The 11819-nt window shown below is 33.0% G+C and overlaps 1 protein-coding gene across 1 annotated transcript; it reads right to left on the reverse strand.

Annotated features, from left to right (window-relative positions):
• Window positions 1-118: 118 nt before the first annotated feature.
• On the reverse strand, window positions 119-4562 carry LOC143564821 (grpE protein homolog 2, mitochondrial-like). Its single transcript, XM_077051989.1, has 6 exons — window positions 4240-4562; window positions 1448-1628; window positions 1165-1349; window positions 820-987; window positions 589-717; window positions 119-505 (listed from the first exon to the last, which is right to left on the reverse strand). Exons 1-6 carry the CDS (start codon window positions 4396-4398, stop codon window positions 434-436), a joined length of 894 nt encoding a protein of 297 aa, XP_076908104.1. The 5' UTR covers window positions 4399-4562; the 3' UTR covers window positions 119-433.
• Window positions 4563-11819: the final 7257 nt, after the last annotated feature.

Genomic DNA, 11819 nt, shown 5'->3' on the forward strand with positions numbered 1-11819 from the left:
AACTTCTTTTTGTAATTTTGCTTTCTTGTTGTAACTTCTTGTGTTTGCCTGGCTCCAGCTTAGTGTTTCTTAATAACTTTTGTCTTTTGAAAAGAAAAAAAAACCAACAAACCAGTTTTGATATTAACTTAAGGGTGTCAATTTCAACCTATTTATTTAGCAAGTTTATCTTGATCTGATCGCCTGTTTCAACCTACGGTGGGACTCGCCCACCTTGCAAGTTGAGGCATACGATTCTAAGGTGGATGGTATAGTACATCTATACCATAATGTATCAAAAATTTATTACACTCGCTACAAAAAAAATTAAGTAAATAGAGAAAGTTCAGTTAAAATACTGAATAAAGCCCCATGCTAACACGACAAAATGTTCAAAATCTTTTAATATAATCTCTCACTTAAGAGGTATCAGGACCCAACAGCACTTGTATCTTTAGTCATCCGCCTTTATAGTAACGCCAACTTCAGCAGGCCTTATGATTCGATCATGCAGCATGTATCCCGCCTGCAAAACCAAAAGAAAACAACATGATCAAGTATACAACACATTGAATCACAACTAGAAAAATTGGTATGGTGGCATTATACCTTGAGCACAACTGCAACAATACCAGGAGGTTTTGTAGCATCTGGTACTTGAAAAACTGCATTATGCCTGTTAGGATCAAACTCCTCATTTATTGGATCATACTTCTCCACACCATATTTCTTAAAAACCTGAAATCAACAAATTCATCAACCTCTTAGATTGCTTTAGCTTCAGCTTTATTATAAAATAACTCACTGTATTATTAAATAACATTTAAAGAGACATGTTACCTCTGCCAACTGTTTTTCAGTCATTGCAACACCTTCTAGAAGTGTTTTCAGAAGTGGAACAGCTCCAGCAGTGTCCTTAGATGTATCAATCTTCGCAAAGCTCTCTTTTACAATCGAAGAAGCCCTATCCAGATTATCCGCAACATCCAGCAAACTCTTTGCAAAATTCTGCAACATATAAATGCAAAAACACCAATTTATTAGCATAAACTAAATTAAGAAAACTATTAAATATAGCTAATAATACTATTGATATAAACAAAATGCTAACTCTTAACTAATACATATTAAAGCAAACAATAAAACCTCTTTAACGTAATATTTATTACTAGAAAAATATCTAACCTGAATTGCAAATTTCTTTGAGTTTTCCGCCTCTCTTTTTGTCCTATCCATGATGTTTTCCATATCTGCATATGTCCGAAGAACTTTATCTTTCATTTTCTCAATTTCTTCTTGTTTTGTCTTCAAAAGTTCATCCTTCTCGGTCACAAGTTTGTACAGATCCTCCATTGTCAAGTCTTCCTCACCTAAACGGCACTCAAAAAACAAAGTACGATTTAGCTTGTCACAAATTTTAAAAGCCAGACATTAATGTATTATTAACTTGAGTATTTAATAACAAAACCTTGTCCTTTGTCATCAGCATTTTCATTTTCTTTTGCATTATTTGAACTGCCTGTAGTTTTTCCATTTTCAGTTACTTTTTCATTGGACTCAGGAGATGCAGATGACGAGAATCCAAATCTTTGAAAAGGCGAGAAATTGTAGGTAGAATTATGTAATAAAGAAATTTGACCTGCTATCACCTGCAACATATACAGCATTGGTAAGAAACCTAAAATCTATGAAACCAAAAGTGGAACCAAATGGAGTAACCTACCTTATCATTATGATTCTAAAAAAAGTAATATGTTTCGTGAAACAATTAAATGAACAAGAATCCAAATCTTATTTAATCTACAATTAAATGCTAACCAACCACTTTAATTTTATCCCAAACAGAAAAATAACAAATGTTATTATCACTTCCAAGTTGGTGTAAAAAGAAGAGGACATGTTAATACTAAAATATATAGAAAACAAAGCAAATTGACATGTTGGGCAATATCACAGCCGTACAGAACAATTTCTCTAATCCAATACGACTCCTCTAGTTAGATGATCGATTATCTCTAGCAGTTGCCGAAGTTGTGCACTTATTTCTGAAGTGCCCGACCTGTTGGCAATACCAACAACTGATGTCTTTCCGGTGTTTTGGCTGTCCCCTCTTTCTGCCCTGATTGTTTCCTCGTTCAAAATTTCTTCCTCTACCTTCGGTACTTAACAATGAGTTTGAAGATTCTCCTGAACTCCTGCGGCATATGTCTTCTGCCAGAATTAGGTCACGAATACCATCAAATGTTAACTTAGTAGTTTCCAATGAAACACTAATTTTTGTAACTATTTCAGACCAACTCTCGGGTAGAGAAGATAAAAGAAAATGTGCCTGAATCTCTTCATCAAACTTAATATCAACCAATGATAAACGCGCTATGATTGAATTAAGCTGGTTGATATGAACAGTAACTGAAGCACCTTCTTTCATTCTGGTATTGACCAATCGCCGCATCAGAAAAACTTTGTTCCAAGCTGACGGATTTTCATACATCTTGGATAACGTCTTCATTAACCCATATGTAGTCTTTTCGTTGACGACGTTGTAGAAAACATTCTTCGACAACGAAAGTCTGATCTCTGCCAAAGCCTTTCGATCCAACAACTCCCAATCTGTATCAGCCATATCTTTTGGTTTCTCTCCCAACTATGGTTGATGCAACTCTTTCCGAAAAAGATAAGCCTCTATCTGCTTCTTCCAAAACCAGAAGTCATGCCCATCAAACTTGTAAATCTTAATATTCGAATCTTCTGCCATGTCGAGCCAATAAAAACTAGCTTACTAAACCTACTGACTTCTGACAGGCCTGCTGATCTGCGGCTTTGGTCTTTATATTTATAATAAGAGGATAAAGACTAAAACAAAGTAATTGATCTTCCTGCCTAAAATAGCTGATTTGCAATTAATTAGAATTTTTTCCTTATTTGACTAGGGCCGGCTGCCAAAACAGCCTCCACAACCTAACACTCTTAACAATTTTCACTATCATATTCTAAAACATTTTAAGTATGCCTTGATTGTTGGAAAAAAGGTGAATTTATAATTAGGTAGACTTAACATTTACATGGAAAGATCATGAATGAAAATCTACACTACTTAAATATTCAAGAACAGAATCATTCTCATTTGATTTCTTCAAAAACTGATCGAGAACTCTAAATCGTTTTTAATTTAAAATAATTAAACAATTTGTTTTCTAATTCTAAGCATGGATTTATAGATTCTAATGGATTTAAAAAAAACGATAGATGATTAAGAAGGCCTCTATTTTATGTATAGATTCGGTTAAACACTTAAACATACAACAAAAATGAACTAAAATCCATGATATTGTAATCTTCAAGTTTTGACAACCTTATTCCTATAAAGAGGCTGGCACTAACATAGGAACTCACCTATTCAAAATGAAATAACAATAAAAGTAATACCAAACAACAATAATAAATACACCATGAACACATTAGGAAGAGCACTGTTGAAGTCACAGAAGCTCCGTCTGATATACTAAAAGCTATAAACCAATTACTAATATTTCACAAGATTACAATTAAATGAAAAAAGAAAAATAAAATAAAATCGAATTTTTAGTAAGTCATAACATCTAAATTATTTTGAAACAGAACTATTTACCTAGTCAAAACACAAAGCGTTGCTTAAAATTTGACGACATAACTATATTGAAAACAACTTCAACATAACCAGAATTACGAGATTAAGAAAAGTAACTACCTGATAAGAGTGTGTAACTATAACCAAACATCTAAAATCCACTTACATGATGACAGAATAATAAAATTTGTGGAGCAAAAGCAATTAGCATAAGTATTAAATATTAATGTATAAACAGTTAGTCACTGCACAAACCGGTAACTTAAAGTTGACAAAATGGCAACAAAAATTTCTCAGCGTTCATGTAAAATCAAACAGTCAATCATATTGTTGGAATTTTGTCCGAGATGAGAGTAAAAGTTGCAGAACTAAAAACCCTACTAGTGAATCACAGAGTGCCAAATCTATAACTTTGAGACCAACCAACTATGTGAAATACACCATACAATTACTAAACAATTGGTGTATTAAGCTGATTATAAGCCCCAGCAGACAATATAGATACCATATAGAAACTAGCAAGCTATACCAGAACAGAATTAGCCTAAAATCATTTCCTGGGGCCTTAAACCCTAATAAAACCCTAACTTGTGTAAAAGGTAATAATTATTCAAATGAATAATACATAAACACTAGGAAACATAAATCAGTACCTTGTGGTGTGAATCCAGAAGAGAATGAAACTGATTTCCAAAGATTGAATTCGAGAGAAGATTATTATTATTATTATTATTATTATGAGGTCCGCCACGGAGGATTAAAGAGCTCCGGAACCGAGTAACGACGGTCCTTGCAATCCTGCCGACTAACATATCTCAATTTCTACAACTGATGATGATGATGATGAAATGTGTAATTATTAGGGTTTTAAGAAAGAAGAGAGTGTAATTAGGGTTCTTATTTGTCCCGGAATAATCAAAACGGGTCGGATCCAGATTTTATTCTCACGGATCTAATCCGTCCTACTATTTTACACAATTAAAAAAATATATAATAATAAAATTATTAATACTCGTGTTGATGACGTAGCTAAGAAGGTGGTATTTCGAGTAGTAATTGTGAGCTTTGCCAGACCACTGAGGAAGGTACTTAAGCGATAATTGTGGATTTGTGTCGGCTCTTAGGTTTATATGGAACATACAATTGTGTCGGGTGAGTAGCGGTCACTTCTACAAGAAATGATAATATATTAAACAATATTAAAGGATTAAAGTCATTCTTTCCTGCTTATGGATTAAAAGTAGGTCCAATTCAAATAAGCTAGATTGATTGTTTTTAAAGTGATTGCATGTCGCATTTTGATTAAGCTTAATATGACATCTTGTTTTGTGGTATATTTTGTTTTTGATTGTATCGTAATTAATCATCTTGCTATGTTATTTCTATATAATAAAATTTGTTTTTTCACAAAGAAAAAACCCTAAGAAGTTGACTAATCATTCTATCAAACCTTTTTTTTTGTCAATCTTCTCATCATAACTAAACATACGCACGGACCATTTCAAAGATAGTCGCGTGCCCTTTGCCCAGAGTGTGCTCACTACATTACAATACATATATGTAAGGATCCAAATATATGTGTATTTTATGGTCAGGTATAAATCATGTATATAGTTATTTTATTTTATAGTTTTTAATCGGTTTATTATACGAACAACGATACTTCATATGTGTTTTACATGTGCAAGTCAGTTATCGTTAATGATGCTTATTGTGTACATGTACAAACACGAGATGAAGTCTTGGGATGAGCGGCACGCAAAACGGAGGACATATCTAGAGTATTTCCTGACACACGAAGAGTCGTAAAATCATGAAAAAAAAACAGGTCGATCGATACAATCAGTTTTACAACCTTAATTCGACTTATCACTTCTTCCAGCTGTTTCCATGAGTCTATAGGTGAATTCCAAAGCTCACTGTCACTAAGGTATCATTCCTTATGGCTTCATACATCAGAAATGAAGATTAAACGAAGATGATGAATGGCTAAGTCATTCAATTTATTCTCTGGGTGTAGAGTACTGTATGATTTTAGTTTTTTTTATGTTGAATACTGAAGTTAATGTTATTGTTGATTGATGATCTATACTACTTGATGTTTGGTATTATTGAATAGCACTGCATTATTGAATAGTCATTTGGTTTAGGTTAATTTCTATTTAAACATTTAGTTTTTGAATTGTTGGGATACTTGTTTGCATAGGGTTTTCTGGTTACTTTTGGTTTAATAAAGCATACAATTGTCCTTGATTGAGTCATGCAACCAGTCCGTGTGTTAGCAATTGTTGATGTATACGATTAAGATTTGTTCAGATAAACCATACTTGCCCGTTGATAATTGATCTTAATATATGACGTGAGATTACTGATTGATTACATGCTTGAACCTTGGGTGTGACTTACTTTTAATTATTGTTTACGAACATGCTAAGTACTCATTTATTCTCAAATCATTGCTAGTTTATTCAGCAATCTAACATGGTATTTCATAAATTGATAAACTTCATAATGTTTAGAGTCATGTAGATTAAACACTGATCACTTACTCTTCGTGGTTCGACACCATGCTTACCTAGTTTAAGGTGAATAGGACACTTAATTTAATACTATTTTTAACATGCTCTTCAAAACCAATCAATATTATAACCTACGTGTTTAATTACAATCTTGCATTAAAACATATAAGAATTTGAGTCAATTCTTTGTAAATACATTTGTGACCTTTAAAGATGGATTAACGTTCATAGTTTTAAAAATTAAATACTTTATAAATAGATTGAACGCATACACGTTCTAAAAGGTAAGATATATTCACGTCTTTAAAGAAAGATTACACGTATTCACCTTATCGTCCTTTTATAACCATTGTCGATAATCTTGACACTTAATTATGTTCCTTAACCTAATTTCATAATAAGTCATTTCAATACTTATATCGGTTACTTGATCTAATGTCAGGCCTTTACAGGGTATGATTTTCATATCTGCAAACCTTCTTTAAAAACGTTAACTTCGTTTTATAGTTAAAAACAAATATTTTAATATATTCTTTATGAACTATCATATAAGATGGCACTTCGGTCTTTTATTCGACTAGTTATCATTACTTAATGGAAATAACATTCTTCATGATGAAGAAACGTTAGTTTGTCAAAATCTTCAAGTATAAATTTAAACCAATAGTTGAACTTTTATTGGTTTTATTATAATCACGTTTAAAGCCTTAGTTTAGATAATAATTTACTAAAACAACAATTACCTTAATAAGCTTAACAACAAGCTATGAAATCGGGCAACTGTTATGAGTGATCGGGCAAAATCTTTGCTTAAACAAACATTGGGACTTTGGACATACGACTCGAACTTCAAGGGCTTGGGAACACGTCTTGGGCTTGATGGGAACTCTTGCACGGAATCAAGGGAAATCACCGGGTTGCAATGCTCCAAATGAGCACCCCGGATCCCCTATTTATAGCTGAATTTGATGACCCCATCGGATCGTTTGGAACTTTCCCATTGGTCCGTTGCCATCCTCGGAGGACCGTTGGGGCGTTGGGCGCAATATTGTCGAATTATTGGACACGTGTCAAAATGTGTCACTCCAACCATACAGGATACGATATCATAGTATATTAGAGTAATAACCATAACCAAACACATATGGCATGCATGTGCATGAAGTTCAATAGTAGTTTTGATGAAACTAGTCCAATTAATCTTGATTTGCTTTTTTTAAACATCTTATCTCCTACTACATGTCGTTGTAGTGAATTGTAATTCTATTTGTTTCAATATGAGAATCAAAATATTGTGCATAAAAAATTATTTTGCACAGAAAACAAGTTATGAAAATATATTGAGTTTGAGTAATTAATGTAAACCACTAACGTAAAGAATATAATAAATACTATTTAGTATTGGTTATAACCGAATTTCTCATTAACAAGTATGAACAACACTATAAATTGCATGTGGTTAATTGTGAGCATAAATAAAAATAAAAACTTTCTTTAATCTAAAAAAATCTTTGTTAGCGATGAAGAAAAATATCACGTATTTTCTATTCCTTCACTTGTTATTTATGAATTTTAATAACAATGTTATTGCTCAGTACCCTGGAGAAGTTTTTTGCAAGGGCTCCGGTAATACTTTGAAAAGTCCTATATCATTGTCCACTAACACCTATTTCTCGTTTTCATTATCCTATTTTTCTCTATCTTATTTTGTTTTACAGGTCCTGATCTAAAACCCGTTGTTTATAATTTTGCCCCCGCACCTTGCCAAAGCGGTAATTGTGCACGAGTGTGCCTGGATCGGGCGCCTAGACCAGGACCCCTAGCGCTTTATGAATGCCAAGGGACCCTTTGTATATGTTGTATGAAATACGAATAACTACTAATTACGTCAATATAAAGACGTGGTAATATAGTCACCTTAATCAATGTCTTTTCCATGAATTTCGTCTTAATTATTTTAACGTTGCCAAAAGAAAATAGACTAAAATTTTTATACACATTCTCACATACTCTTTTCATTTATTCAGTCTTCACATATTTCCTTCGCCGAGCTCTACAGGCAAATTTCAAGAAAGTTCTTGTTAATTCTTATTCATGATCTTTTAGGAGCCTTAATTAATTATAATCATACATAAAAATTATTTGAGAGGTTTAATAGTGACATGCACACTACATTTAAAAAAACATAGATATTGTTGAGACGAATAGTACATGATAGCCACTGCTAAAGTTTGCTGCGAGACTTACTAATTAATCAATTACAAAAGGTGTAAATAAACCAACAATGGATTTGCATGATACAAAATTGGTTGATGCCAAATCGTCGTTTACTATTTATACTCGTTTCAATTTTATCCGCTATGTTAAAAGTCAATTTTAAAATATAAGCCGAAAAAAATGTCAAAAATCTCTTGGGTTTAAAACCGGTTTGTCGGTTTAAACCGTTTTTTTAAATCGGCGGTACGATATTGTAGCAAACCGCCCGAAAATACCAGGTTCTAAAAACCAGTTGCCTTATGACAATTCGATATAACCAATTTAACCGGCCTTTACGATTGGTTACTACAAAGGATAGTGTATGTGTCAACATTATTCATCGTAATAGTTTCTAGTAGAACGTGGCATCAACTAAAATTGGTTATTTGGCAAACAATCCAACATCTAGTATACTTCTACTATACCTAATGAAAGACTAAATATCTATATTTTCCATCAAAAGTATCATTTTCAATAATGATTTATATTCAAAGAAGACACTAACTATACTAATTAGACGTGGCAACCTTGACCCAAACCATTCTAAATGGGTTAATTTGGGTTGTTTTAAAATTCAAATGGGTTGATTTGGGTCATAGGTTTTAATTAAATGGGTTAAAATGGATCATTTGAAATTCCACATTCTTATTTTTGAGTCAAAATGGGTTGACAAATTTAACTACATGGGTCGATTTGTGTTAGTGTCTTAAGTAAAAGTGACATGTTTGGGTTGAAACGGGTTTTAGATTGGAACGATATCGGTTTAGGTTTCGACTCGGATCAGCTTTCGTGCCGACACGAGTTTTAGCACTGGACGGGTTGGGTTTCGGTTTCTTTCGAGTTTTCGCATTAGACGGGTCGATTAAGGTTTTTGATTCGTTTTCGTCGACATTTCGGTTTCGGTTAATTTGTCGGTTTTTTTTGATGAACGAGGTTAACGGCGAAAATATTTTGGTTTTTTTACTTTTTTCGTTATTCGTTTATATTTTGAGTTATGATTTTTTATTTGTTTTTTTTGAATTTTTTTTAGGGATTTTGATCTTAATAGAAATCATCAAAAAATATTCAAAAAAATTAATAAAAAAATTATAACTCAAAAAATACAACAAAAACAAAAAATGTAAAAAAAACTAAAAAGTTTCGTCCGTTGTCCTCGTTAAAAAAATCGACAAATTAACCGAAACTGAAAAGTCGACAACAACGAAACAAAAACATGCTGAAACAAGCTGTTAAGTGATGAAAGGAACTGAAAAATCGCTAAAGCAAGCTGTTAAGTGCTGAAACGAGCTGAAAAATCGCTTAAACGAGCTATTAGATGCTAAAACGAACTGAAAAATCGCTTAAACGAGCTGTTACGTGCTGAAATGAACTAAAAAATCGCTTAAACAAACTGTTACGTGCTGAAACGAACTGAAAAATCGCATAAACGAGCTGTTACGCGATGAAACGAACTGAAAAATCGCTTAAACAAGTTGTTACACGCTGAAAAGAACTGAAAAATCGCTAAACGAGCTGTTACGCGATGAAACGAACTGAAAAATCGCATTAACGAGCTGTTACGCGCTGAAAAGAACTGAAAAATCGCTTAAACGAGCTGTTACGCAATGAAACGAACTGAAAATCGCTTAAACAAGATCTTAGGCGCTGAAACGAACTGAAAAATCGCTTAAACGAGCCTTTACGCGATGAAAGGAACTGAAAAATTGCTTAAACGAGCTGTTAAACGATGAAACGAACTGAAAAATCGCTTAAACGAGCTGTTACGCGCTGAAACGAACTGACAAATCGCTTAAACGAGCTGTTTCGCGCTGAAACGAACTAAAAAATCGCTTAAACGAGCTATTACGCGCTGAAACGAACTGAAAAATCGCTTAAACGAGCTGTTACGCGCTGAAACGAACTGAAAAATCGCTTAAACGAGCTGTTACGCGCTGAAACGAACTGAAAAATCGTTTAAACGAGCTGTTACGCGCTGAAACGAAATGAAAAATCACTTAAACGAGTTTTGACCCAAACCCGTTTTGACCCGTTCCAACCTTGACCCGTTCTAACCCGAACCTGTTGACCCTAACCCGTTCCGACCCGAAACAAAACAACCCTTTTTTAAGTGACCCGTTTCGACCATAACCCGTTCCGATCCATGACCCGTTTCGACCCAACCCAACCCATTTACCATCTCTAATACTAATTAAACACATTTAATTACAAATTATCTCTCATTTAATTAATTTATTTTTGAAACCCAGTTTTATATTGATTAATTTTTTTTTATGTTTTCACTTTTTATGTAAAATCATTAATATATGTCACACATTTTTCCACCTTCAAGATGTTCATAAAAGTTTTAATAAATTTTAATATCAATGTCTTACATCCTCGTGCAATATAAGGGTTTTAAGCTAGTTTGTCGATAAAAACGATACATCTTTTTTTTTCTCTAAGTGAAGCTGCATACTTTGAAAATATTAATCGAAATCTTTTCAATTACAAGTATGTATATTGATACATGAGCATGATATAACCGAAATTAAAATATTTTACAGCAATAAATATACACGGAAAAATTTTACTATGAGACAACTTTCATTTGATAACCCTAGGTGGCCTTCAGAGGCGTATCCAGAAATTTTTACTATGAGGGGCACAAAATGGATCAGTTAAAAATGGGTCGGGTCAAAGAGAATAGGGTCGGCCAACCATTCTTAAGTTGTCAAATTTGGATCAAAATTTTGGGGATGCTACATCCTCCCCGCCTTGGAATGAATCTCGTCCTCAAGATTCGTTGTGAGTGATTTCTTGCTTATTGATTTGCTATAAGACTCTTTCTAATCTGTTGTTTGAGCTTAACTTGAACTGTTTGAATGATTGCAATTCCTGATTTGTTGTTAACTTACATCTTTGGGTGACACATTCAGTCAATAGTTCAAAATATCATAAGTAATTGTAAATTGCTAAGCACAGTGGCCAGTTGTGTTTAACTATTTACCTTACCTGTTGTATTTTAAACATTCACTGATGTTAACAAGTTTGCTTTCTGGATTCAGTCTATCGAATACTTTTAACTTACTCATCTTGATATTCATACTTGAGTAACGATATTCCTTTACTTCATGATTTTGATGGATTCCTTCCGTTTATTTCCATCAATTATACTTGATGTGCTAAAAGTAGTTATAATATTTATTAACTAAAATAAGCTAATCTAGACACAAGTAATAATTCTAGACTCTTACCCTAACTAAAACATTAATCGGCAAGTGAACCGGTCGACTCTAGTACAGCCAAGTAAGTCCGGATATCGAACCCACGAGACTCTTTAAATTACGAAACTAGCAAATTAGACTCAACTACAAGACGCGACTATTTAATAATAATATTTGAGGGGGTTTTTAAACTAATTATTAATAAACTAAAATTAAAATCTAATTAATAAAACATAATCATTACTTTAAACTAAT

This window comes from Bidens hawaiensis, unplaced genomic scaffold (assembly GCF_021521415.1).
Source record: "Bidens hawaiensis isolate Kalapana, Puna unplaced genomic scaffold, B.hawaiensis_p1.1 tig00022166_1, whole genome shotgun sequence".
In the NCBI taxonomy this organism is placed as follows: domain Eukaryota; kingdom Viridiplantae; phylum Streptophyta; class Magnoliopsida; order Asterales; family Asteraceae; genus Bidens; species Bidens hawaiensis.